The sequence below is a fragment of the Cynara cardunculus genome (assembly GCF_001531365.2).
Source record: "Cynara cardunculus var. scolymus isolate 2C chromosome LG 1, CcrdV1, whole genome shotgun sequence".
NCBI lineage: Eukaryota > Viridiplantae > Streptophyta > Magnoliopsida > Asterales > Asteraceae > Cynara > Cynara cardunculus.
Genome location: NC_037528.1, coordinates 49,443,248 through 49,470,423, shown reverse-complemented (window position 1 = coordinate 49,470,423; position 27,176 = coordinate 49,443,248). Strand labels below are relative to the sequence as shown.

Below are 27,176 nucleotides of genomic sequence, written 5' to 3'. Positions count from 1 at the left end.
TCACAGTAACCAACCTCTAATCACCAATAGCAATACACCTCTTCACTCTATCTTCTCCTTCATTCCACTTTCTCAGCAACCACCACCACTGCCACCCTCCTCCACCTTCATGGCAGAAAACAACCCACCGGATCGGAGAAACTCCAACACCCAACTGTTAGAAGAGCTTGAAGCTCTCAGCCTAACACTTAACAACACCAACACTTCCTCGGTTCCCGCGACAAAAAATCGAAGAACAAACTCTCTGGTTCTTTCCCGAGCCTCGATCCCTCCGATACTGTCCACCGGAAAAACTGATCATGCTGACGATGACGATGATCAAGATGGGATCAAACTGAACCCTAAACCCCGAGCGAGACGTATGTCGTTATCGCCATGGAGGTCTCGCCCGAGTGAAGAAACTAGTCAGAAACAACAAGCACCGGTCGTTTCCAAGAATCTTTTTCGAGATAGCAAACCGGAAAAAGAATCTTCGTCCGAGAAGAAAGGATTATGGAACTGGAAGCCGATTCGGGTTCTTTCGCATATCGGTAAACAGAAGCTGAGCTGTTTGTTGTCGGTGGAAGTCGTGACCGTTCAAGGTCTTCCGGCGTCTATGAACGGACTCCGATTATCGGTTTCCGTAAGGAAGAAAGAAACAAAAGATGGTGCAGTTCAAACAATGCCTTCAAGGGTGTCTCAAGGAGCTGCTGATTTTGAAGAAACTTTGTTTATTAGGTGTCATGTGTACTGCACTCCGGCGGGGAGCGGAAATCCCCGGGCGAAGTTCGAACCCCGGCCATTTATAATCCATGCTTTTGCAGTTGATGCCGAAGAGCTCGATTTTGGCCGGCATGCCGTTGATTTAAGCCAATTGATCCAGGAATCGATCGAGAAGAACTTCGAAGGAACGAGGATTCGGCAGTGGGATATGAGCTTTAATCTATCCGGAAAGGCCAAAGGAGGCGAATTAGTCATGAAACTAGGGTTTCAGATCATGGAAAAAGAGGGAGGAGTTGGTATTTATAATCAAGTCGAAGGACAGAAATCGGGTAAATCGAAAATGTTTTCGCCTTCGATCGGGCGTAAACAGTCGAAATCATCGTTCAGTGTTCCTAGTCCGAGGATCCCGAACCGGGCAGAGGTGTATACACCTTCGCAACGAGCTGGGAATGTCGATTTTCAAGGGATTGATGATCTGAATCTTGATGAACCGCCACAGGAACCCGTGGCGACGGTGGCAGCAGTGTCGCCACCGCCAGTTCAGATGACTGAAGAGCCGGAATCGAAGCTGGAGGATCTCGACCTTCCGGATTTTGAAGTTGTAGACAAGGGGATTGAGGTGCAAGATAGAGATGGAATGGATGGAACACAATCGGAAGATAATTCGGACAAAAGATCAATCTCGAGTGAGGTCGTGAAGGAAGTCGTGCACGATCAAGTTCATTTGACACGGTTGTCGGAGCTCGATTCTATAGCACAGCAGATCAAAGCGCTTGAATCTATGATGGCGGAGGAGAAAAACGACGAGAATGACCAAGAAACGGAATCACAAGGATTAGATGAAGATGAAGACAAAGTGACTCGGGAGTTCTTCCAAATGCTCGAGCATGAAGATGGGAAAGAAGCTAGTTTCGAGCACGAAAACTCTGCCAGGGAAACAGACGACGGTTACAACGAGAAGGTTTTCGTACCCGATCTTGGGAAGGGATTAGGCTGCGTAATTCAGACAAGAAACGGAGGCTATTTGGTGTCAATGAATCCATTCGACAACCTAATGGGAAAGAAAGACACTCCAAAACTCGCAATGCAGATATCAAGACCAATGGTTCTCACGTCAAATGAATCATTAACCGGGACCGAGTTCTTTCAGCGGATGGCAGCAATTGGTTTCGAAGAACTTAGCTCGGAGATCTTATCATTGATGCCGATGGAGGAACTCGTGGGTAAAACGGCCGAACAGACGGCTTTCGAAGGGATCGCTTCAACAATCATCAGTGGCCGAAACAAAGAAGGAGCCACTTCGAGCGCCACTCGTGCCATTACGATCGTGAAATCCATGGCCACCGGTATGACTAGCGGAAGAAAAGAGCGGATTTCATCAGGAATTTGGAATATGAACGAGAATCCATTGACGGGCGAAGAAATTCTGGCGTGTTCATTGCAGAAAATCGAAGAAATGGCGGTTGAAGCATTAAAAGTTCAAGCAGATATAACTAAAGAAACCGCTCCTTTCGATGTTTCCCCGAGCAACAACAGTAGAGATGGAAGTCACCCATTAACAACCGCTATGCCTTTAGAAGATTGGATGAAAGACAACGGCATTGTTACTTCGCAAAACGAACATGAAACCGTCACCATATCAGTCGTAATTCAAATGCGGGACCCTCTACGACAATACGAGGCGGTTGGCGGTCCACTTATTGCTCTGGTACATGCCACATCCGTTGAAGCCGAACCAGCTCAAGAAAAGAGATTTAAAATCGCGAGTTTAAACGTCGGTGGTCTGAAACTAAGAAGCGGAGGGAAAAAGAACGATTGGGATACAGAGAAGCAACGGCTAACCGCGATGCAGTGGTTGGTAGGTTATGGTCTCGGAAAGGCGGGAAAGAAAGGGAAGCGTGTGATGGTAAAGGGACCGGACCTCTTGTGGAGCTTATCTTCGCGTGTGATGGCCGACATGTGGCTTAAATCCATAAGGAATCCAGACGTCAAGTTCACAACCTGAAGAAATTCTTCCTTGAATGAGGTAGGGCGTAGCACACTTGGTTTCAGGATGATATACTTGCATGAACCTGAGGACAGTTTTGGCCCCAGGGTGTGCGCACAGTTGGTTTCCTGAAGATACTTTTGGCCCCCGATCTATCACAAATGGTTTCAAGATGGTATACTTGTACAAACCTGAAGACAAACTTTCGTAAGTTTTTGTATGAATATACTTGCATAAGAAGGATCGGAAACAAAACTGGAGAGATCAATAAGTTTTCGAGGCCTCATATACTATATAAAGTTTCTTCTATTATGTACCTATAAGTAGCTTTGTTAAGTTTTCGATTTTTCGTTATGTTGTTTGTTTATTCATTTACCATGATCATCGATTTATTGAAATCATAACGATTTTCTACTTAAGAGTTCCTTAACTACAACTGCATTGTTCCAACACAAGAAGTTTTCTTCATACAGTTCCAGCAAAAACAGCATCTCTTTAATGTATTTATCAAACACCTTTTATGCAAGACTGCAACTGTAAGATGCATTTTATCAAACATCTTATCTGCATCCATAAGATGCAATTTTATCATAAACCCCTTTTGCCCTAGTGTTCCCAGCTAAACACATTTCAAACTCCATTCAACAAACGCCAAAAAGATGCGTCATTAATCAACCCAGAATCGGCATGTGAATTAAACTATTCTGAAGAGAAGAAGATACGTACACTGTGGTTTAGGGCTGACAATGGAGTTTCCCGGAGATGGGTTTCTATTGAAGTACGAATACTTCCGTTGATTCAGTAAAACTTCTGATGCTTGTTTGTTAGCAGCTTAATGAGCTTAATGGAACTCATGGCTTATACGGTCAGTTATACATGACTATTTGGTAGTGGCTTAATGATATAAAATGTGACGTATTTAGTAAGCTTCTAGAGAGCTTTATGCATAAACCCAAGTGTTCTCCAAACATACCCCTCCAAACTAAAAAACACGATCATTTCATCTATGAAAAAAATTTCTCAAACAAAAACCTTCCGATCTATATATAGATAGACTAATCCACGCATACATCTTTATCCATACACGACTTAAATAGAAAACCAATCAAAAAGCCCCTTAGTCTACTTCAACGTAAATCTTTTGTAAACAGATATCCACATCATTAAAAGTTACAAAATTAGCATATTACCGGTCAAAATAGGTATAAAATAAAAAAATGAAATTTTATTACATCTATTTAGCAATAAGATTCTTAGTTACACTAAATAGAAACTAAATTTAACTTTGTTGGCCTCCATTTCACCATAATATTGTTGCAATAACAGAATCAGCAAAACATGAACATAAAACTTGCACCAGGGAAAACCATTAATTACAATCAAACATCCACCATTTCACTTTGACTAGTCAAGAGTCAACAGAAAAAAAGTCAAAAATCAAGAATCTGAAGTACCTCGAACACTATACATACCCGTCCGTGAAGAGATTGCTGCATGGCCACGACTATCGTACAAAGTAAGATGCGTCCTCATTGTGTCCGCTTTTCTTCAGAAGTTGAATTGCTGCTACTCGTATGAGAATTGGTTTGACTTTCTGGTTGAGAGCCCGTTTGACCATTCACCGAGTTCTGTTCAGCCTGCTGATCATCTAACTTGAGATTCGACTTGAATGGTCTCTCAAAATTACGAGCAGTTCCCGGATCAACTCCCAAATTGTTGAACTTCTGATCCTGCAAGTACATACGATTTATATAAACCAAAACAAACGAACAAAGTATATCCCACCTGAACGAAATCAGGATTTTCCAAACACTAATTGATTATTTAAACGCACATGGGAACAAAGCACTTACGCTTTGCAAAGCTTCAAGCTTTTTCTGCAACGCTTCATGCTCGGCCTGAATACGGAAGGGAACACCGTGCTTTTGACGCACGTTATTTTGAGCCAAATCTTCAGTAATGTCGCTAGCAGTGGTCGCAAAAGGATGATTTGCCGGAATCCATCGAACCGTATCGGGGTCAACATCAGAAGGTATGGGGTCACCTTCTTTAAGGAATATTGTCGGTCTCTTCCATTGATAGGCTCGTGACCTCCGCTTTTGATGTATGTTTTGCTCTTCTCTTGTTAGAGTCACTGGGGCTAAACGATAAACTTTTCCACACATTTCAACCGACAAATTGTTCTTACTGATCTTTACTAGTGGATTGTCGAATGGATCATCGTACAATGGTGTCTTTGATCTGTAAAGTGTAAATAGAACATTTTTGGTTCATAAGTCATAACCAACATCTTTCTTTCCAATTTCTTCGATTCTATGAGTCCCATTTTCATCTTGAATTAAGACGAACCCGTAAACAACAATCAAATAAAAAGAAGGGCAAAATACATTGAAATTTCCCTTGGTTCATACTTGGTGTAAATTTTGTTTTCTTAATTTATGTAACGAAGTTTCAAATGTTCCTATTTAATGTAACAAAGTTTCCAAACTTCTTATTTTTTACCCACTACTGTTAATCTTATAACATCTGATGATGTGGATGTCAAGTTTATCTTTTACTTCAGCGTAACCCTTTAGTACCGGGTGTCCACGTTAGTGGATGTTACAAAATCGGCAAGTTAACGGTTAACATGGGTACAAAACTAATGCTACTGTTCTTAAGCAAGATTTTCCTATTTCTCATCACTAAAGGGTATTTCAGACATTTTCTAACGTCCAACACTTGGTATAAACAAAGTCTAGTCAAAAGTTGAAACTTTCATCGCATGACAATTGCAACAATTCCATTTTTGCCAAAATTTCAAAATAGAAGTACTTATTTTCGCTTTGTCATGGTTAAGAATTACGGATATTATTGTTCTTGATCCACAAGACAAGTTCTACACGAGAACAACCGCTCTACAATATAAGAGTAGAGGTCAGGCCTGCGTACATCCACCCCTCGGGCCCCACGTCCAAGTGGGAAATACTGGGTTTGTTTGGTTTGGTTTAACTGTTCTTGGTCCACGGTATTTTAATATCCTATGATTTTTTATTTAGACATACAATACAAAGTCAAAACTCTTGTATAAAATAAAATCGTGCAACTTTCAAGAGACATGGAGTAGTAATAATAATAACCGAGAAAGAGTTGGAGTCATACATGCCTCTTCTATCAGAGTTTAGCTGGCCACGCCTGACAAGATCAGCAACGGATCCAGAGCGTTTGTACCTCACCTTCCTCGCCATATAAACTCTCATGGCAACAATCAATAGGGTCGCTGCTATACAAAACCCTAATGCAAATTTGGAACGAGGGGAGCTTTTTACCTGTAAAAGATCGAAGAAAATGACATACATTGGCCAAGCGGTACATGGGTTACTGGTAGATCCCAACCTCCGTGGAGGTCTAGGGCTCAAGCATCACCAAAAATGAGGAGTGCATGTGAAATTTTACCCCATATATATATATACATATTTAAAATAAGTGTTCCACACACAACTTCTCACTCTATTTTGCAAAGAGACTTGTTTCCATAACACAAGCCCAGGTTAACAAGGTGTCTAAATAAAAAACCAAAAAAAGAACAACACAACACAATTAAAAAATGCATCGATATTGCATGCCTAATTGTTCTAAGTTGGTTGTCAAAGTCAACATTGACCAATCACCTATGTTGTTATAGCGGTGAAAATACAAAATGCGGTCGGGACCGATATTTGAAATAGCGGTTATAGCGGTGCAATAGCGGTGGTATAGTGGTCCAAAAATAGCGGTTCATATAATATTTCTTAGAATTATATATAATTATATATATAATATGCCTACATAAACATATCATTTGCAAAATAGAAAAAGTGTTCATAAACGAGCTAATCACAAGCAATAGGTTTAGCATTTGAGTCAACATCATCTAATACGTTCACTTCTTCGTTTAGGCTAGCTTCCCACTCCTCCCCACCTCAGCTACCTGTATGTCCCCCCAGTCTGCTACCCTAGTCTGGCATGTTCAAGCATTGTGCTAATTGCAAACGAAATTTTCACTAAATAGCAGTCAAAATTGCGTTAAATTGTGCCGCTAATTGCACAACCGCAATTTTACCACCGATATTTTGCACAAGCCCGCTACCCGAGATATCGCCGCAATTAACAGCATAGCCAATCACCACCATGTTGTCATAAAAACAACATACCGGAGTATTATGCAAACAGTACTTCATTTCCATGAAAAATTGCAACAATTTCCATCAGGGATGTCCAATAAAAGTCACTCTCTCCATCCCAAAATAAATGTCCATGATGAAAAAGACAGTTTTAGAAATGTCTAATTATTATACTTTTTAATTTACTAAATGACGATTTTACCCTTGATAATAGAGGGAGTAATGTATTTCTACACCTCATAATTAATAATAGAATTGGAAAGTACGCACTTATTTTTGGACAAACTAAAATAGGAATGTGGACATTTATTTTGGTACGGACTATGGAGGGAGTATGACTTTTCCTAGTTTATGAATTTTTCATGTTAAAAATACCTATTTGCCATTATCGTCATTACGAATGAGCGGATGAACTAACAAGGGTCCACAAGATCCGTTCGGTTGTCCTTGTTTAAAACAATTTAGGTATCAGATAAATAGTCAAACACTTTCCTTAAACCATGAGCAAAATCAAACATTGCAATTTTCAAAAGAAAAAAAAAAGAAGTGCTAAACAATCATGACAAGTGTTTAGTTGAAAATATAAACAGATTCATATCCATATTTCATCCAAAAAATTGGCCAATACAAGAATTATGAAGTTATGCCCCGGAGAAGAACGTACCAAGAAAACAATGGGAGGGAGAGAGATTATTGTTTCTTGTAGTCTTGACACTTGATGCCGAAGGACCACCATGCCATTGTTCTCTGTTTTTTCAAGGATCGCTTCATCCTTAATCGGATTAACTTCACCCGATGGCAACGCATCGCCGGAGGCTCTAACAAAAAAATCTCTATATTTGTTCTTCCTATTCCAAATCCGGTATCTTTCTTTGAACCCTAGTTGTGGTTTAAGGTCCAATGCATTTGTCGAAACTTGATGCTTCAAGAAGACAAACAATGGAACTTTAATTATGAACTATCGAAAACCAAACTAAGTGTTAGGATCACTGGACCAATAGTTATATATACACACACAAAATACCAAATTGCAGGAAACAAGAAATTAAAGATGATATTTATGTAGTTCAACAATTTCCTTACATCCATGGTCATTGCTAAAATTCTATTATATTCTAGCAAATTTTAATAGTACATTTGAAATAGAAAAGATTGGTTCATGATGAATAACACGTCCATATTCATCATAAATGTGTGATTCGTGGTGAGTAAAATCTCCATATTCATCATGAAGAGGGACTTATGGCGCATTGTGTCATTGTGTGCGGTTCCAGGATTCCTAATCAATTTTGGGTTCCTCACAGAACTTCCCTCTATAAATAAATAAATAAATATATATATACATATATATGTGTGTGTGTTTTAGGAGGGGTGGACTCACACACTCCTCACCTTTGGGGAGGCTTGGACCGTTTACGTCCAGCGAGGTTGGGATCAACCAACCTTTTGGTCTATTCATATGCCTTCTGACATACATAAAATTAATCGACAATTTTGATATTGAACAAAAAAATGTATTAAAAAGTTGGTAGCTTATTTCAAGAATGCCAAGCACAACGAATTGAAATGCACATATATTGAAATTAATACGGTATATCATAGCTAGCAAGCTATGTCAACGAATCAACAATCACTTACAAGAGAAATGTTACAATCTTTCCCTTATATTAAAGAATTAAAGGATGGGTTGCAAAGCAAAACATGTTCGCATCCCCATTTTGAATCCCAAAAAGGAATTTTTGAAGTATAGTGTATATTGCAGGAACAACATATAATGGGAAGAACACATCCGTTAACTTATTTCTCAGCCTTTCCTAACACTTACCCAATGAAAACCAGCGTTTTGCACATAAAGTAGAAAGAATGCTTGAATTACTTCAATGACTACTCATGAAATATTGTGCATATAATGAGAAAAGCAGACCGAAAACAAGAAGCATTAGAACATACTCCCTCGACCATAAAAATTGAAATCCTCTTCGGTTTGTACTTCAAACAAAGTACTTTTCAAGTCCACAATTTACACTAATGTCATTAGTCTTTTAACTCAAATCACAAGTATCTGAAGTGTCCCTTTTGCTGAATAATAAAGTTATCAACTTTTCTATCTATCGTCGAAACAATCATTATTGATCTTAGCTAATCTATTCGAGTTTTAGAAGTCAAAGTAAACTCTAAGTTTGGTACGGAGGTAGTATTTCTCCAACACTATCAAATACAATCAACACCCGTGTAAAAAAGATTGAATTCTTACACAAATAAATAAGAACAAACAAGTGTTGAATTGGATCAATCAAATGATGCTGAAGAGGTGTTTGGATGTGCATTTTTTAAACATATCTAAACATTACGATTTCAAGTCACCGTAACCAAATTCTAGTAGGGGATCTTCTCCTAAATGATTATCTTATCCTTAAGGGGGTCAACAAATCAGTTTGATACTAACCGCTACGGTAATTTTACTCTTATTTTTTATCTACTACTTTCTTAAGTAATTAAAGTGGACATCCAAACAACCACTCAATTACCCACTACACAAAAAATCAATTCTTTCACAGATAATGAGAGAGAAAAAAACAGGCCATGAACAACAGCCATTAACTATTTTCACTTAAATCACCAATACCCACATAAGAAAGATTGAGCGTTTCCACACGAACAAAGAAAGCTTGCTTAAATTCATTAGTCACATGAGAAATACTCGAAATTTACACAAATTAAAACAAAAAAGCACCCTAATAGCAAGAAACATTAACTCATTTATCGATAACAGAAGAACCCACATGAGAATGGCCATGTTTGTTTACTTATTTGACTAAAATTTGCAATGCCCAGATATAAGATTGAGATTTTGAGCAAGATACATACCGGAATAGAAATAGGATGCAATTGCAGGGGCCAAACGGAAGCCATTTCAGAGACGAAAGTATAATCCCATGGTGGAAATAAAATCTAGGGTTTCAAGGCTTGAAAATTAGGTTAGGGTCAAGAAATTGAAGGTTGGGTTTTCGCAGATTGTGTTTTGTTTTGAGAAATGTCAAACTGGTGAAGGTCGATGAGGTATGTTTGGCTGCAATGGGATTTCCACAATATAAGTTTTCTTTGGGATCCTTCGTTTTTTTTTCACAAAAACTAACTATTAAACATTAAAGATTGATTATGAAATCTGCACATTTGTTGATGTGAATTCCTAAGTTTTGATAGGGTTTTTTATGTTTATTTTAATTTTTATTATATATTATAAAATGTGAATTAAGCAATCATTTATCAAATGTTTATTGGACAAGTGTTTACCGACAAAAGTCACTACTCTCACTTACCTTATGTAGTTATATTCATTGCCATCAAAACGGATTGATGGTGAGCATTTACAATATGATAAACATTTACCGGGTAAGAGTTGTAATTCTAAGTTACTGAGTAAAACTCTCGGTTCTTGTAATTCATTTTATGGGATAAGATTCCTTGTCATTGTTTTGTTTACCCAATAAGGTAATTGAACCAGCTCCTAAGTTTTTACGAATATTTTAACATGGTCACTGATGGGCCATTTACGAAAAGCATATCAAATAATCGTTTATCGGGTCATTATCGTATTAATATGGCAAGGGTCAAAACCCTTATTCAGTAAGTGATAGTGCAAGGAAACGAGAATTTTACCCCGTAGATAAGAATAACGACTCTTATAAGAAAGCTTTTGCGGAATAACATAGTTGCATTACTACCAAGTAGAGTTTGGCCTTGGACTTTTGTGAATTCGATTTCTAGCCCAGCATTAATCGTATATAGTTTCTAAAATTTACAGTTTGGACCCTGGACTTTATAACAAAGAACTTTTGTCTCGAATTCAGTCGTTCAACTTTTCATAGAATTATAGAAAGGCCCTACACTTAAAAAAATGTGATTTGAACTTGGATTTCAATTATTTATGTTTATGAAAATTACCAAAATAACCACCTACACTTGGGAGTCATTGACCTAAGGCTTACCCGGTCAGTCATACTTACATTCATACACACATACATACATACATACATACATACATACATACATACATACATACATACATACATACATACATACATATATAGGGTATATTTCTTTTATAACCTTGTGCATTTATACAACCTTTGCAACCCAATTAATTGAGATATTTATAGAAAATGATTGGAGTTCATTTATTATGATTTGAATATTTATGGAATATGAATAGAGTTTATTAATTATGATTAATACTTTATATTAGGAAACAATTAATTGATTAAAAATTGAATGGTTGAGATGAGGGTTGTATAGGGTGTAGGAATGACAAAGGGTGTAGAATAACATCCCTCTACATATTTATATATATATATATATATATATATATATATATATATATAAAAGAAAATGATCGTGTGAGAATAAAAATTAAAGTGAGAAGTATGAGAAGAAATCCGGACCCTTGATCACCATTAATCTCAAACTCACACATAAATCGTATTTGATAAAGGGATTGTTCTGGTGCATCTCATCATCATGTGCATCCAAGGTGGAGATCGTTTCTTATTCTTCTCACGTTAACTCTCATTCTCATTGAAACCCAACCCTATATATATTTGTGTATTAATGATATTTATGAATGTGGAATTTATTTAACCGAGTAAAACAATTTCGAAGTATATACAAAATGTATAGTGTTAATGATAACTACAGACATGGTTGACGCATGGGACATGTGCCTGAGTCTCGAAGATGTAGATGACATGTTCTTTACCAATGTGTTATTTTGGCTATGTACTAAAAATAACAATGAATGGTCTTTTGGAGACCACTAGGCCTCACAAACTCTATGATTACTGATTATGTAAAAAAAATCAAATAACTATGTGCAAGATCATGTTTTGTTACTTCGAAAGTGGGATTTATGTTTTACGGGAAATCATGAACTTGCTAGAGCTTAAGATCATATATCAGGTGAACAAGATAAGCATATAGATGTTGAAAGATTATGGACAAAAATATCGTCAAGTGATAAATAAAAGATATATGTAGTCTAGTGTTTTAGTACATGCGTTTCTCATCCTTAGCAACGGGTATCCCTTGACTGCTATTGGGGTGTTACAACACAATTATATGAAATCCATGTAAATTATCTAAAACAAGTCCGAACCACGAGCAAGTCTAACTATTTTGATAACCAACAATCCCAGAATTATCACCCTGAAAAAATTTCATCCTGAACGTCTTTATATCATTTTTTATCGCATAATTTCTTTTGATTTAACCAAAATTGGTCGGTGACGAGTACCTACAAGGAAATATGAGGGGGTCAATGGAGACATATATGTTCGACCGAGCTATTCCAGAGTAAAGAAAGAGAATAACATATTTGATTATAATAAATAAATATAAGGATACTTTTTTATAAAATAATCATTAGTCTGTTGTTTAATTTATTGTTTTCATATGTGAGGTCATGTGTTCAAGTGTTTATTATAAATTTTTTTTTGAAACATAATAAATTTGAAATTAAAAGCTAAAAACTAAAAAAATAACACTAATGATATTCAAACTCGGGTCCTAAATAGAAGAAAGTAAAGTTTGTTTAATTTTAAATTTCAAAATTAAAAGCCGGTTATCTAAAATAACAACAAAAGCAAAATTAAATAAAATTTACTTTTTTGTCAACTATAAATGAGTTTAACGATAAAAAAAATTATCAAATACAATTTTTGTACAAGTAATTCATAAGGGAAATATAACTAATTAAATTATTTACAATATTTAACCCTAATTACGGATTGTAATAGATTAATATAGGGTTAATTATCGAGCTAGGACAAAAACCTGTTAATCGTAACACTTGTTTCTCCGGCCGTCGTAAATTGAATTCCGGTAACTCCGGCCACAGGCACCTCATCTGCGCACAAATTACACCTTGTCGACTTCAACAACTTCTGCCTGCACGACGGACATGTAAAGTGAGATCCGATCCATTTGTCAATGCACACGACGTGAAAACAATGGCCGCACCGCGGCAAAACTCTAATCTCCTCTCCCACCACAAATTCCGCCAGGCAGATGGCGCAATCAGAGAATTTCTCGGCCATGGATTCAGCGGAGTAGGTGAGCTTCGGAATACTTCTCAGTAGCTTGGCAGCCGGCAACGAGAAGTGATCTATCCCACCGGTGATAACTGTGTCGGAAAACCTCCGGATCCAGGTGCAGCGAGCGGCGTTGAGGCCGATGATGCAAAGTAGAGAAGCAAGGATGATGGCGAGGCCGATGAAGATAATGAATTCAGTGTTGACGTTTTCGTAGTCATCGTCCGGCGTTGGTTGTGGCGGCGTCGCCGTGGATGAATCTAGACCACCGAGAATCCTGAAACGAGGAGACATAGGTGTGGTGGTTGGAGATTGGTGGTGGGGTCAAGGAGCATGAGCATGAGCAAGACCATGTCTTCAAATATATATAATTTATGAAGTTGTTGTTAACCGTTTTAACTATATTTCAAAAATACAGCACAAAAAATACAAATATGTTACTTATACATGTATAATCCTCGGATTGGATTCACGGAAAACCGCAAAAAAATGAAAAACTAAGGAACATTCTCATAACCTTTCATCTGAAAAGTGTGCATATAGTAATTTGTAAACAATTTGTCCGGTATACACATGTGCATAACATGCACACAATTTGTCCGATATACACATGTGCATAACATGCAAACATGCATAAAAATTAAGAAACAACTTCAAGTACTTGTATACACATGTGCATTGTGTCCAGATGAACGGTTATCCCATGTCCTCAGTTTTTCATTTTTTAGGGTTTTCCCATAAACCTCCCTCTATAATCCTTATATTTTACGAGACTTGAATCATTAATCTCCAAAAAGATTGGAATGGATCTATCCATAACTACAGTATCGTTGAATCTATGAGACTTCAATAAAAATACTCTGGTATTATTTGTCTATCTATCTTGTCAAAATATTTATATGTATTTTTAACATGCAATATTTTTAGGAATATTTTTCATTAATCTTGGTATAAAAATCCATCAACTTTTGTATGCGGTTATATATTTGTGTATTTATGAATTATAATGATTTGTTTATAATGAAATTTCAAATCGAATGTTTAAAAAGTTCATTATCTTTAGTGTTTTCAGCGATTTTTTGTGTATTTACCAAATTTAATGGTTAGTTTTTAACAAAATTACAAAAAAATTAAAGCTCATTAACTCTGAACAATAACGATAATGATTTCTCCACAATCGAAATTGATATAAACTTCCTGTCTTCCATTATAAGAAATACAAATAATTGGGACAATACTACTCTTTAAGGATTGTTTACGATTCAGCATAAATATACTGACTTTTGTTTTGGAACATCCCAAAGTAATGACAATTTGTGTTTCTAGCACTAATCATTACAAGTTGGGTCTATAATATATATATATATATATATGTTTACCGAAAGCATCATAGACTCCAAGTGCCTATGCCTAGAAAAGGCGTACATAAATGATTCTCCTAAAAGAAGTAGAAATGTGGTAGCCTGTCTTGCCATCTAATGAGGGACGAGGCAACTCTTGAAAAGCTTGCTTGAAAGCTTCGTAGCTTTGCTTCCTCGTAGTCACATAAAACTTCATTAAGACAGAAACATTTAGCATGAGGCGTACGGTAATAAAGATCGAAACTGTAGTGGGAGCATCTTGTTTGCTCTGACCAAGTCAAAGGCAAAAATGAGAGAGAACTACAATTCCTTCTCTTCTGTTGTCACAAGAAGGGTATAGATCAAGAGACAGATTACTAGCTCGTTGGCAACAAAAAGCAAGCCATTAATTTTGTCTCAATAAATAAAGAACGAACAAAGAAAATTGACGACTTTGTCTATGAATTTAGGCTCTTAGTGCCCTCTCTAACCAAAAAAGGCATTGGTGATTTTGTCTAGGAATCTGCTGGTTACAAGAAAATTGGCGTATGCAAACGTCTCAACATAGATACCGCATCATGCATTTTGCACCAACATCACACAAATCATAATTGCTTCATTTCATAACAAAGAGTATATAGTTATGACGAAACCTTCATATGTCTTCGTTCTCGTGTACAACTTTTTTGGATTGAAAAACCTTACCAAAAGACGACCAAATCATACTCCTAAATTATTTAATTACACAAACATATTATTCAAACGTAATACCTATGCATTATTAGCCCGATAATAATATGATGTAACCTTCTGGAACCTCTTAATCTCTCGTACTGGTCTTATGATCATCATGAAGGAGGTAAATCATATGTATCAGAGACATAAAGTCAAACCCCAAACTTTCCACTCTTATAACAAGTATTTTAAGAATAATATATTTAAATGATTATGTTTATATTATAATTAGAAAATTTTTACTGCATCACATCTGTGTGAAATTTTCATCTTATTTGACACATACTAAGAAAAAGATTTCTAACGGCCATAAAATATGAAATTAACATTCAATTAGAGATAGTAGAAAAATCTCGAATTCAAATCAATACATTGTTTTATATCTGATGATAATGGTAGACAACTATAGATCATAATTACAAACATATATAATGATCAATAGTGGATAAAACATGGATTTGAATCTATCAAATTCATGTATTTTTTTCTATCATCAAGTTCAAAGTTGATCGGTAAGAAAAGTTTACATGCCAAACAACATCGAAACAAACTTCACATAAATAACAAACCATTCATACATCACACATGAGCATGTTGCTTTTTTGGTGATTATATGTTTAGATGATCGATGAACTTTATGATGAAAGTCATCATCTGTCACACCATCAATACAATTATACAAAAATAAGTATAATAAAATAGAAGGGCTAAACTGTCTAATGAAACATGTAGAGGACTAAAATGTAAAGATTTTGATTTGTAGGGGCTAAGTATGAGGCTTTCTGAAATTATACTCTCCCTCCTGGACTATTTATGTATTCCTCTGATTGACCAAAGACTAAAACCGCCCGTCAATAGAACCAAGGTTCTAAAAGACGTGTTATTATGCGAAACAGGGGTCTGACACCATGCTAATTGCCATAGCAGCGGAGTGACGCAAGATGTGTGCCATGATCTCTTGAGGAAGGTTATGATGCATTACGATGTACATTTTTATGACTTTATTAGACTTTGTTTGATTTCTTAACTTATTTTTTAAAGTTAGTATTTTATTTATTTTTTACTTTATTATGAGATCTCGATATAACACGTTCCAGGTAAGCTATCGGCTACTCTGAAGGTTAGCCTTAGGGGTGAACACGGGTTGGGTTGGGCGGTTTATGACATTTTTACAACCCAACCCAATTGTGGCGGTTTGAGAAATCTCAACCCAACCCAACCCATTCAAAAGTATAACCCAACCCAACCCTTGCGGGTTGGGTTGACGGGTTACTAAAACTCATAAAATTGGCAAATGAAATATGATAAATAATACTAAAAATATACCCAACAAGGTCATTAGTTATTACAATCATCCAAAAATCGGCAGACTCGGCACGTCAAGGACGGAAGGTTGACGGTCAGGCTAACTGGCTAAGGCCGTAAGGGACGGACCAACAGAGGGTTTGTCGTGGAACGGAGGAATCTTTGGAAATTGAATTTATGAATTTGTGATGGAGAAGAAACTCAGAAAGACGTAACTTTAAGCAAGGACGTAGGGTTAGTGTTTCTAATTTATATTTCTATTGGGTTAACACATAAGAGGTTAAGGGCTTAAAGGGTTATTGCCTTGTTGGGATAGGGGCTTAAGACCTTAAGGTTATAAGCAATCCAAATTCCCAAACACCTCCTTAATTTTTGTAAATATCACACACACACACACACACATATATATATATACATATAATTATATATAAAAAATATACTTTAGCGGCGGGTTGGCGGTTTGGGTTGGGTTAAGTTATGCTAACCCAATTTCAACCCTCCTAATTAACGGTTTGGCGGTTTAGCAGCTTGGTGGTTTAGCGGTTTGACGGGTTTGGTTTAATTGGGTTGTTAGCGGGTTAGGTTGGGCGGGTTTCGTGGGTTGACAGTTTTTTGTTCACCCCTAGTTAGCCTCACCTGAGATCCTCCGAAATTAGGGTTGGCACAGAAGTCTTTGCGAGGACTTTTCAAGCTAATTTATGGTTGTTCAAAGATTCTCAAAACTTATGTCGCTCCATCAACCTTGGCAAGAATGTCGTTTCGCATAATATATGACGTTGCAATGTTTATTGGAACAAATTAGATATAAAATAAAGATTATGTTTATGAACTTATATTGTACTTATATGTTGATGTTTAACGATATTATTGTAGTTCAAAATGATCTTTATCCATTACCTGTTTCCTTACCCGCTATCTTAGTGGGTAGAGTATGGATATGGATAAGAGTTTTATGACATGAATAACTACCCGTTTCGTTACCCGCTACAAAATAGAGAATAACCAGAAAAGCCCATGAACTTTCCACCTAAATCATAAACTTACCCTGAAGATTATATGTTAACAGGTAAAGCCTCATCAACTTTTTAACTTTATTTAAACTCAACCTACAAAATAAGGATAGCTTACCTACAATGTGAAAGCTAACATATACTCATATAGAGACGACTTTGTGTTCCCCAAGACACTCATCCTGCAAAAATACCCATCTCCTTACCCGTTAGGCCAGTGCTGCAGAGACTCCCAAGACACTCGAACCATCAAAATAGCTCCATTCGTTCAAATCTACAAACCAACCATCAACAGATTCTTATAGTTGGCCCGTAGAGATGATCTAAATCCGTTTTCACCAGCCAATAGACACCCTCGTCTACCCATTCTCTAGATTTGAAGAGAGTGTGTGTGTGTACATATATATATGTAATATTACACGGCAAAACGTACGCACACTCCTCACGCTTCGTGAGGCTTGAACCCTTGACCTCCAAGAAGATTGGTATCTACCGATAATCCAGGTATCATTAAGCCAATGACCCTTTGGTTACCCATTGGCTAGATACCGATAACAAAGGCAAAAGTTCACTAGCTAGCTTTCAACAAACGACTAAGGCTTGATAACTGTGAATAAATATAAAGCATATACTAAAAAGCTAAATTCAGTACAAACCTACACATCGATTTCTCTCTCTTTTTTCTTGCAACTGATATCTGGCCAGTTAGAAAACAATATAATCAGTTCTTAGTCTCATAGGTTGTATCTCACATTCCATCTTCCATTAATATCCGCATTAAATGTCCAATTGTTTTCCCTGATTTGTACATACGGAATCTGCACAAAAAGGAAGAAAAAAAGGAACAGGAGATTACAAAGATTACAAAAGAATTGACAGAAAAAGCGAAACGAACCTCATCAGTTTTGTAGTGTTTCAGTTTTTTGTAACTAACCCTCTACATATCCTATGATGCAAAATAACTCTAGTAGTATAATGGCATTCAAAGGCTCTTTATTATCACGAGGTTATTTAGGAGAATAACCTTCTGACAGATTTAGAGGCATTCTTGTGTTAGAAGACACATTTATTTATCATGACAGGGGTTAGAGGTGGTCAATGCACACCATTCAATATGTAGAAAGTAAATGGCAACAATAGAGATTGGTTAAGAAAATAGAACACGAAGAAGGTATGTAAAAGAACGTAACAAAGCTTGAAAACAGAAGTGGGGCTGCTTGCTTTAGTATAAAAGTTTAGCAAAGAAACAAACTTGACTTGCAAGAGGCACTCATACCTTGTCAACGATTTCATAGCCAACCTTGAGCCTTACATCTTGATCCTTCTGGAAATCTAGAATGTTCCATACCAACTCGAGAGCTCCATTTGGTGTTGGCTGTTTAAGAGATCACACAACTTTTACAAATTGATTACAGTTTTTGTTTTGGAGGTTGAAAATTAGTTATTTATGATTTTATACTACAAATCTTGAAACAATTGAGGTGGGGTGGCGGGACAAAATCTGGTAGTTTGGCAACCACAAGTTACCTTATTGAAAAGGTCTCTTTTGGTTAGCCATAAGGGCTTGTTGAAATGCTACTTGAAGTACCGTTTCAATAAACTCCAAAAGCTTTTTTTTCCATTTTCCCCCAATTATGCCCCTTATTTTTTTTCCAATTAATATTTCAACATGTCCTTTAGGTCATTTTACATTGTTATTTAAGCTTATCAGCTAGTTTTTACCAAGCATGACTAGTCTATCAACCAACTCATTAGCAAACAACTAGCTTATCAGCTAGTTTGCTAAATTATAGCATAAAGTTACACACCCACCTCCAACTCTTTGTCAATGTCACAACGGCCTTTGAGGACAAAGTTGACAAACCGATTGGATGCCACTGGATACGCCTTTTTCCCACGCACGGTGCAATGGAGTTTGTCATTTCTATCATAATGCAATCCAGCTCCAAGACTAGCTGACAGCTATATAGAGGAAGTAGAAGTGTTAACGTAATGGGAATTAGGACAGATAAAGAATTTTAATTGCTCAAGATAGTCAACTTAAGTACGAAAAAGGTAACATACATCAGGATAGAAGTGTCTAACAAGTGCACAAAAGAATGTCGGAGCCCCTTTCCCTGTATCAAGCTCTCCATTAAGCTGCAACATCAGCAAATTAGAAGTTAACAGAATGTGCAAGCTTGATCTAAAACTTGTATATGAACAAGAATTTATTGAAATCCCAGGATTTCAATTGTGGACTTTCCTTTAAACCAAACGTGGGATCGGAATGAAATCCAATTCCAAATCACCAAATCCCGCAAACCAAACTTAGGATTGGATTTGGAGGGATTTGGAATCAAATTCCATTCCAATCCCATGTTTGGTTTGTAGAATTTGCAGGATTTGAAATCCCTCAAAAGTAGGATTTTGAGATCTCATGGGGGTGGTTGGGATTTCAAGGGATTTCGAAGGATTTGTATATAATAATACTTTAAAATATGTTAAAAACGTTTGTTTTCCAATAATCAATTAATAATAAGGTAATCTAATCATGTTTATAATTATTTATAATTTTTTACAAATAATTTATAAAGAAAGGAATTCAATTCCATTCCAAATCCTAAAACCCAAACATATCAAACATTCCAAATCCCTCCAATTCCAAATCCTTCCACGAAATCCAAATCCCTCCAAACCGTTCCATCAAATCAAATGCCCCCTAGAGTATTATTTAGTTGGTAAAGAACCAAATAGAACATTTTGTTTCCTTTTTCTTAGAGAACCAGCCAACCAAGAAACCGACCACACAGAGAGGGTGAAACTTTTGTCGGAATGGGTGCACCCCTATTAGTATACTTTACAGCACCAAGAGTGTTATTTGATCCTGAAACCTCTACGCTATACCATATAAGCATATCATACTATGAATATTATTCAAGATAAAGTATCAAGGTAAAATCGATTGCCTGTCTTTACTGTATGCCAAAAGGATAAACAATGTTTCTTATAGCCACTAACAAAAAAACGAAATTTGCATATGAAAAACAAATCATATGAAAAAAATTGTGTCTTCGACTAACTAGAGAGCTAAAGAAAGGTACCCAATCATGCGAAAAGACCATACATCCCAGCAATTCACACTAATGTGCTACAACTAGTAGGCCTTTTTGGGTAACCATGGGCGTCCAGGCTAACTTGCAGGCACCTCGACTTATCCCATGGGCCCTATTACAAATACACACTAATGTGCTACAACTAGTACGCCTTTTTGGGTAACCGTGGGTGTCTAGGCTAACTTGCAGGCACCTCGACTAATCCCATGGGACCTATTACAAATTGATACTATTACACAACATTTTATAAAAACGAAACACAATCAAGGGATGATTTATTTTGCACACTATCAATGCACCTAAAAATTAGAGGATTGATCGACTTTTCTAACCATTAACCGTTAAGCTTGCAAATATCATCGAAAAAGAACACCATACATGAAAACAGATGAACATTTTTGCAAAAAGTTTCAGAAACTCGTGTTTTTCCTATAATCAGAGGCGGACCTAGAAAATTTTCAAATGGTGGCAGTATTTGACTATAAAAAACGAAGCTATGGATATTTTTTACAAAATCATCATTCATCCGTTGGTTAGTTCCTTGCTTTTTGTATGTGACATCATGTGTTGGAGTCTTTTATCCCAAAAAAATTCAAGAACATAATAAACCTGAAGTTAAAAGATAAAAACTAAGAAAATAATACCAATGGGATTTGGATCCGCACCTGGAACTCTACCAACAGAAAATTGTGTTATTATTTTAGTTTCAAGAAATATATGGTTGCATCCAACAAAAAAATACGGTGGCACCTTTCACGACCCTAAAAAACGAGGCGGTTGCCCACGCCACCGTATGCACCATAGTGGGTCCGCCCCCACATATACTTTCAAAATTTAAGAATAATGCTTGAGTTATCTTTCAACATTGTATTCTATCTCATAAAAGTTGTAAGCATTTATTATGATCTAAAACATTTCAAGTTAATCACGACATTACGAATTTCAAATTTAAATATGCATCCATTGATGTCATTACAAAATAATTTACGTTCAACTATATTTTCAATCCAATGCTGATATCAATCTTACAATTGAACTTCATTTCCATCTCCCTCAATTTAAGAAAGAACTCAATTCTTCTCCCTAAAAACATTTTATTTGAATTTGTCTTTTTTCTCAAAAAAGGATTGCAACTAATATAAAATGTTCTAGATTATAAAAGAAGTACTAAATTTTATGAGATGGAGTAAGGCAAAAGAGAGTTAAGGTGAGAAGTTTAAGAAGAGATTTGGACCCTTGATCACCTTTAATCTCAAACCCACCCATGAATCACGCTTGATACAAAGATTGATCTAGTGCATCTCATCTTGATGCATCTCATCCTAACGTGCATACAAGGGTTGAAATACCTTCTTACGCTTCTCACCTTAACTCTTCTTCTCACTGGAACCCAACCCGATGGAGTAAAACATCAAAAAGAAAGTAATTTAAGCAGAATTTTTCAATACCAAAAAGAAACTTCAACATTTTAAAAAGATTCAGAACTGAAAACAAAGGCAAAATGAGTAGAGCATGCCTATTTTCAATACAACGTTCCTTTCTTCTCTTTTTTTGGGGGAAAGGGGGGGGGGGGGGGGGTTTGCAATCAAAATCCCTAATTTGAACCAGTTTCTTAAATCCTTCTTATCAAATTAATTAAAATGTGACAGAATCAAGAACTGATTCTGATTCGTTTAACATGAACGCCAATGCTTCTAAAATGACAAAGAAATCTTAACAATTACTCGTATACAAAAATAAAAACCCGAAACAGATATTCCGAACTCATCCGGATTAACGAAAACATAATCAATTAAACAACTGAAAAGAATTCTGCTAGTACAACAATCAAAAGGTGTATTTCAAACAAAAGGATGTGAATTTGTGACCTGAAGTAGAGTGTTGGAATCGATACGGAGCTTCTGTTTAACATGGATTTTGAGGGCGCTGACATCTCCAGCGTACTTCACCGTAGGAGGATTGTTCTTAGTGGCGATCCTGAGAGCGCTGGAATCTCCACCATATCTCAAAGAAGTGTCCATTTGCGTGAGTGTTGAGTTGGATTAATAAAACTTGAAGGTAAAACCCAAACCCTAGCTATGGCGGAGATTCATATATACTGTACTTAAGGCGTAAGCAAACTTTGTCTTCTTTTGCAGTAAAAAGTGGAAGTCTTCCATAGTTCCATTTGTATATTCACATGAATAATCTATAATGTCTTAATTCGTTTGTATATTCACATGTATCATATTAATACCAAATTGTCAATGTAAGTAGAAAAGCGTCAATTGGAACACGAAATCAGTTGTTAACAATTTGATGTCGAATGATTTAAGAGACTCTCATGATATAGTGTAAAATGAAATATAATTATAAGAGTATTATTTATAATGGAATTAAGACGTTTAATGGTTGATGGTGATCCATGATACAAAATTATTTAGAGGGTTTTAGAATCATTAAGAGACATTTTTTTTACTAAACAAAATTCATCTCTTAACGATTCAAAGATTGTCTCTTAATAAAACTATTAAGAGGTAAACAAACAACCCCTGAATATTTTCCTTCACTTGTCAAAAATGTATGTTATTCATGTCTACACCTAATTAAACTGATTACGCATATCTTTTTACATTTTTATACAATGATATGATTTACAAGTGGACGAAATGTGGACGAAATAATAGAACCCATACTGATTTTATCCTTGATAAATTCCCAAAAACCTATATGTTGCATTTTGATGCATTCCAAAATCAAAATGGAATTGATATATAAATACAAATGTTACATATAATTCTTTGTAATGTAATGTAATGCCATGTACAACTTCATGTTACAAAGCTTTTCATACACTTTACAAAATAGCCTTCTGGTAAAAAAATTGCTCTTATACCAAAACTACCCTTGCAACCTCTCCCCAAAAGCAAACTACTTTCCTTCGGGTCGTGTCACTTCCAATAGCTCAAGATTCAATTCAAACGTCGCTCCAGGCTGCTCAACCAAATCATACGAAATATATGTCAACATGCATGAAATGTTGCTTAAGTCGATCAGAAATGTCTATTTGGTTCAACATCTACATCATAAAAATGTGCTATTTTAGTCGTTCGAAGATCACAAGGGTAAAATGGGAATTTCAACCATATACAAATCTTTTCATGATATAAGCAAAGAAATCAAACAAGAAAATCATTAGACAACACCCAACATTCACCGAGTGGCTTATGAGAAGTGCTTTTTAAATTTAGTACCTTCTAACAAGTTTTTAGTCATTCTTGTGTATGAAAGTGACATTCTTCTGTTAAAAGATGACATTCTCAAACTTGTCAAAAGATCATGGAATAACTTTTTTTTTTCGATCTGTCAGAAGGTTATATAACCAAAGGACCCACCGCAGAGTAGTGAGTATGATCCATAAAGAGGTTGATAAGACTTGTAAGATTTTGAGAAAAAGACAAAAAAACAGCCTAAAAAATATGTGAAAACAGATTACTCTTCAAAACAGCCTTTATAGAAAGCACAAAGGTTCCAACGTATACAGATAAAAGGGGGTCCAAGGCTACGGTCTAGCAGATGTGAAACTCCAACACAAATAATATAGAAAAGTCAAAAGAACGATGTACCGGGATTTCATTCAAGCCTCTTTTGCCATACCCAGCTTCCGGGGGAACAATCACCGTCCTCTGCGAACATAATTAATTTTAGCAAGTAGCAAAAATGAATAATTTAGAGAAAATTAGAATAAAGATAAGAAAAGTAAGCTAAACGACCACCTTTCCACCAACTTTCATCCCCTCAACAACGGTGTACATGGCTGGAGGTGGTTTAGGTGCAGCTTGAGCGGAAAACAAACCATTGGGGTTGTCAACAAAATCACGCTTTCGTTCCCTTCCCGGGGGAGCTCCAACTTTAAACACGTAAGGCTACTTAAGGCCAAAAAAACATGTCAAAATACCGAAATACCCATGTCACAGTGTCATTGTAAGTAAACCAAACCAAACGAGCTCAGTATATCCTAACCAGAAAGAATCTAATAAGTTGACTTTTTAGGTCAAGTGGGTCAATTTTGAACCTTGAAAATCGAATTGGATTCTTTCAATTTTCAAGAGAATCTTCGAGATTGCTATAAACTCTATGACAAATTCAATTGATCAACCACAAGGGTGGTGTCTGATTGGTTTGAGCTTGAGCTCCAAAGGTCAAAAGTGTCTGGAGGTCCCAGGTTCAAATCCAAGGAGGAACAAAAATCCCCTTGTGGCCACAGAGATTCAAATGCGGTGACTCGGGGCTACCCGCAAAGTAGGTGGTCACCTTGGGATTAGTCGGTTCGCATAGCGGGTTGGATATCCAGGTTAATCAAGAAAAAAAAAATTCTATTGATCATGATTATGTTAGTGCTAGATGTAAAAAAACTCATATCAACTCTAGTTTACAAAAAGTTATAGCTTTGATCTCAAAGTCAACACATATAATCTTTTACGAGTTGAAGAATAGCGGATACCAAGTAATTCGTATAACAAAAAGGGCAAATTGCATGAAAATGCAACGTACTTTGCTCCGATCCTTATTTTGTGTAACATACTTTCAGAACCTTCATTTTGGTATCTCAAAACATTTAGACCAAAATACATTACATAAAACAAGAATCGAACCAAAGTACGCATTTTCATGCATTCTCATACGTAAACCAGGTACCTAAGTGTTTGAGATGTCACAACTGAGGTATCAAAATGAAGGTTTTAAAAGTAAGTTGGTTGCAAAAAATAGGACTCGGACCAAAGTAAGTCGTGTTTTCATCATTTCATGCAAATTTTCCCTATTAAGAAATAATGCTTCTACCAAACCCGCAAGCGCATCAAGTGCGTGAACGAAAAAGCAGAAACAAACCTGTGCAATGGTGCGGTTTCCAGCTAAAATCTTAGACTCCCTGCTCGAAACTGCAGTAATTTTGTTATAAACGCAATCAAAGTGCACCTGCACAAAACCATAAGCCAGGATAATGATACTGAGAATCCGAATCCGAACCCAAACCCCAACCGCAATCACAACTCAGTTCAAGGATTAATGCTCGATACAAACCTGAACTGTTGATCCCTTTTCAGCAATGGGACCCTTTCCTTCAACAACATCATAGTATTTCAGTCCATCAGCTGTTTCAAATTCAAGAAAAATTATAAAAAAACACGAATTTCCTTTGTATATTATCGATGTAATTAACTTTTACTTGCAAAACGAAAGTAGGTCCCCATTAAAACGCCTTCAGGCATGGCAACCCAATAATGGAACCTTGAGGGCTAGCTCAATTGGCAAATAAAGATCACACTTGGGGCTCCTCCCCATAGATCGCTAGTTCGAGCCTCCTCAGAGAATTTTCCTGGCTGTTATCTTCAGGGTCCCATAAGTTTAGTCGAGGCGCATGCAAGCTGGACTAGACACCCATTTTCCCTTGGGGCACACAATTTTGCAAAAGGTTCTACATCATTTCATCATATTCTTGCCTCTATATATAAGTTTCTAAGATTGAACCTATTATTTGCTTTTACTTCAATAACCTAAAAGGGCAAAAGGGTCAACTGAAAAATCAAACTCCCTGTCCACAATTAAAGCTGCATTGGTCTTTCCTGTTCAGATATTCACTTTTAGAATCCAAAATTGAGTAAAGTTGTATCAATTTTGGATTCTTCTTAATGGGGAGGGAGTTTGATCCAACTTTACTCAATTTTTAGATAGAAGAATCACATCATTTCACAATACAGAAAGAGCATTAGCAGTAACAAAAGAACCACATCATTTCAAAGACAACCCTCATAAAAGACCATAAAACAAAGAGAATTGTGTGTGTGTGTGTGTGTGTGCATACACACATACATACATATATGTATATATGTATGTATGTATTGGAGAGAGGGAGAGATTGGTAATTGACTAACAGCTAGTGAGGAAATCTTCAAGAGGGATGGCCTTTCTATTGCGTCTTTCTCTTGCGACGGACTCTTGGGGATTTGAAATTAGGGTAAATGGAAGAACAGATATCAAAATTGCTGATCTTCTCGAAATGGGTAAGGGCAAAAATGCTTGATTTTGCTGAAACTGTTGATGCCCTTTTATGGGTTTGGGGGGAATCAAAGGACTTATTTTCTGCAAAGAAGCCATGGCCAAGTGAAAAAAGACAAGAACCCCAAGCTATCCACTCTGATGGTACCAAATTCACATCACAATTCACAATCCCTCCAATTTTGAAGCATCTTTAAAAAAGGGATAAACTGAAATTATGTGTGGCAAATGGGCTGTTTTTTTCATTGTTTCGGGTATTAATTTGTGGGGACGGATATTATTCAATTTTTTATAAAGAGTAAACTACAAATTAATAAAATATATTATTTTTAATACATTATTTATAGCATTTTATAATAAATTAAATCTAAAACCAATAAGTTATATTATATTATACTAGAAGCGTACTCGCGCAATGCAGCGAGATACATCATGATTATAATATTTTATTTTATTATTTATCCCAGTCGATGTTATAATATGGCTTTATGTGATTTTGAGAAAGCGATGATGTTTTTATTTTTGAATAAAATATATATTTGAAGATATCATAAAAATTTGACAAAAATATATCGATATTAGTATCAAACTAACTATTTGAAATTCCTCATTTTTTTGTGTAATTTTTTAATTCAATTTTTTAATAATTTAATTTATGTATAATAACGAAATAAATTTATATTTGGTTTAATAATATAATTTTTTTATAAAGATAATAATTATTTATTTTGTTGGAAC

The 27,176-nt window shown here is 36.1% G+C and overlaps 5 protein-coding genes across 10 annotated transcripts; 1 reads left to right on the top strand and 4 right to left on the bottom strand.

The window, feature by feature from the left end:
• On the top strand, positions 1 to 3,104 carry LOC112529414 (protein PLASTID MOVEMENT IMPAIRED 1). Its single transcript, XM_025140689.1, has one exon. The coding sequence runs from the start codon at positions 110 to 112 to the stop codon at positions 2,705 to 2,707; it is 2,598 nt and encodes an 865-aa protein (XP_024996457.1). The 5' UTR covers positions 1 to 109; the 3' UTR covers positions 2,708 to 3,104.
• A 925-nt stretch (positions 3,105 to 4,029) lies between these two features.
• LOC112515340 (protein MULTIPLE CHLOROPLAST DIVISION SITE 1) lies at positions 4,030 to 9,946 on the bottom strand. 3 transcript variants are annotated; one of them, XM_025122110.1, is made up of 5 exons: positions 9,700 to 9,946; positions 7,496 to 7,753; positions 5,831 to 5,997; positions 4,543 to 4,930; positions 4,030 to 4,419 (listed from the first exon to the last, which is right to left on the bottom strand). In XM_025122110.1, exons 1-5 carry the CDS (start codon positions 9,742 to 9,744, stop codon positions 4,219 to 4,221), a joined length of 1,059 nt encoding a protein of 352 aa, XP_024977878.1. In that variant the 5' UTR covers positions 9,745 to 9,946; the 3' UTR covers positions 4,030 to 4,218. The 3 variants fall into 3 exon arrangements, with proteins under 3 accessions (XP_024977878.1, XP_024977870.1, XP_024977889.1); XM_025122102.1 differs by having other exon boundaries at positions 7,496 to 7,789; positions 9,700 to 9,894; XM_025122121.1 differs by lacking the exon at positions 7,496 to 7,753 and having other exon boundaries at positions 9,700 to 9,894.
• A 2,113-nt stretch (positions 9,947 to 12,059) lies between these two features.
• On the bottom strand, positions 12,060 to 13,211 carry LOC112507270 (RING-H2 finger protein ATL8-like). The gene is made up of 2 exons (XM_025111784.1): positions 12,661 to 13,211; positions 12,060 to 12,121 (listed from the first exon to the last, which is right to left on the bottom strand). The coding sequence occupies exons 1-2, from the start codon at positions 13,209 to 13,211 to the stop codon at positions 12,094 to 12,096; spliced, it is 579 nt and encodes a 192-aa protein (XP_024967552.1). The 3' UTR covers positions 12,060 to 12,093.
• Positions 13,212 to 17,299: 4,088 nt separating this feature from the next.
• On the bottom strand, positions 17,300 to 22,528 carry LOC112502942 (outer envelope pore protein 21B, chloroplastic). 3 transcript variants are annotated; one of them, XR_003067815.1, is made up of 6 exons: positions 22,271 to 22,528; positions 19,372 to 19,446; positions 19,120 to 19,269; positions 18,584 to 18,682; positions 17,964 to 18,125; positions 17,300 to 17,489 (listed from the first exon to the last, which is right to left on the bottom strand). XR_003067815.1 is itself a non-coding variant. In XM_025107007.1 (5 exons), exons 1-5 carry the CDS (start codon positions 22,421 to 22,423, stop codon positions 18,042 to 18,044), a joined length of 561 nt encoding a protein of 186 aa, XP_024962775.1. In that variant the 5' UTR covers positions 22,424 to 22,528; the 3' UTR covers positions 17,800 to 18,041. The 3 variants fall into 3 exon arrangements, 1 of the variants encoding a protein (XP_024962775.1); XR_003067825.1 differs by lacking the exon at positions 17,300 to 17,489 and adding an exon at positions 17,517 to 17,581; XM_025107007.1 differs by lacking the exon at positions 17,300 to 17,489 and having other exon boundaries at positions 17,800 to 18,125.
• Positions 22,529 to 23,126: 598 nt separating this feature from the next.
• On the bottom strand, positions 23,127 to 26,627 carry LOC112521195 (peptidyl-prolyl cis-trans isomerase FKBP18, chloroplastic). 2 transcript variants are annotated; one of them, XM_025129920.1, is made up of 6 exons: positions 26,315 to 26,627; positions 25,464 to 25,534; positions 25,272 to 25,358; positions 24,158 to 24,307; positions 24,008 to 24,067; positions 23,127 to 23,375 (listed from the first exon to the last, which is right to left on the bottom strand). In XM_025129920.1, the coding sequence occupies exons 1-6, from the start codon at positions 26,535 to 26,537 to the stop codon at positions 23,313 to 23,315; spliced, it is 654 nt and encodes a 217-aa protein (XP_024985688.1). In that variant the 5' UTR covers positions 26,538 to 26,627; the 3' UTR covers positions 23,127 to 23,312. The 2 variants fall into 2 exon arrangements, with proteins under 2 accessions (XP_024985688.1, XP_024985680.1); XM_025129912.1 differs by having other exon boundaries at positions 23,127 to 23,460; positions 26,315 to 26,626.
• Positions 26,628 to 27,176: the final 549 nt, after the last annotated feature.

What these genes read in the sequence shown, in the direction of transcription:
- LOC112529414 (XM_025140689.1), top strand. Translation starts at nt 110, where the DNA reads ATGGCAGAAAACAACCCACCGGATCGGAGAAACTCCAACACCCAACTG.
- LOC112515340 (XM_025122102.1), bottom strand. Translation starts at nt 9,744, where the DNA reads ATGGCTTCCGTTTGGCCCCTGCAATTGCATCCTATTTCTATTCCG. An exon ending in TCCCTCCCATTGTTTTCTTG is followed by an intron (nt 5,998 to 7,495) that starts GTACGTTCTTCT and finishes GATCTTTTACAG; the next exon opens with GTAAAAAGCTCCCCTCGTTC. An exon ending in AACTCTGATAGAAGAGGCAT is followed by an intron (nt 4,931 to 5,830) that starts GTATGACTCCAA and finishes TACACTTTACAG; the next exon opens with ATCAAAGACACCATTGTACG.
- LOC112507270 (XM_025111784.1), bottom strand. Translation starts at nt 13,211, where the DNA reads ATGTCTCCTCGTTTCAGGATTCTCGGTGGTCTAGATTCATCCACGGCG. An exon ending in ACAAGTGTTACGATTAACAG is followed by an intron (nt 12,122 to 12,660) that starts GTTTTTGTCCTA and finishes ATTTCCTTGTAG; the next exon opens with GTACTCGTCACCGACCAATT.
- LOC112502942 (XM_025107007.1), bottom strand. Translation starts at nt 22,423, where the DNA reads ATGGACACTTCTTTGAGATATGGTGGAGATTCCAGCGCTCTCAGGATC. An exon ending in ATTCCAACACTCTACTTCAG is followed by an intron (nt 19,447 to 22,270) that starts GTCACAAATTCA and finishes CTGATGTTGCAG; the next exon opens with CTTAATGGAGAGCTTGATAC. An exon ending in ACATTGACAAAGAGTTGGAG is followed by an intron (nt 18,683 to 19,119) that starts GTGGGTGTGTAA and finishes TCTCTTAAACAG; the next exon opens with CCAACACCAAATGGAGCTCT.
- LOC112521195 (XM_025129912.1), bottom strand. Translation starts at nt 26,537, where the DNA reads ATGGCTTCTTTGCAGAAAATAAGTCCTTTGATTCCCCCCAAACCCATA. An exon ending in TGAAGATTTCCTCACTAGCT is followed by an intron (nt 25,535 to 26,314) that starts GTTAGTCAATTA and finishes AATTTGAAACAG; the next exon opens with CTGATGGACTGAAATACTAT. An exon ending in GAAACCGCACCATTGCACAG is followed by an intron (nt 24,308 to 25,271) that starts GTTTGTTTCTGC and finishes GGCCTTAAGTAG; the next exon opens with CCTTACGTGTTTAAAGTTGG.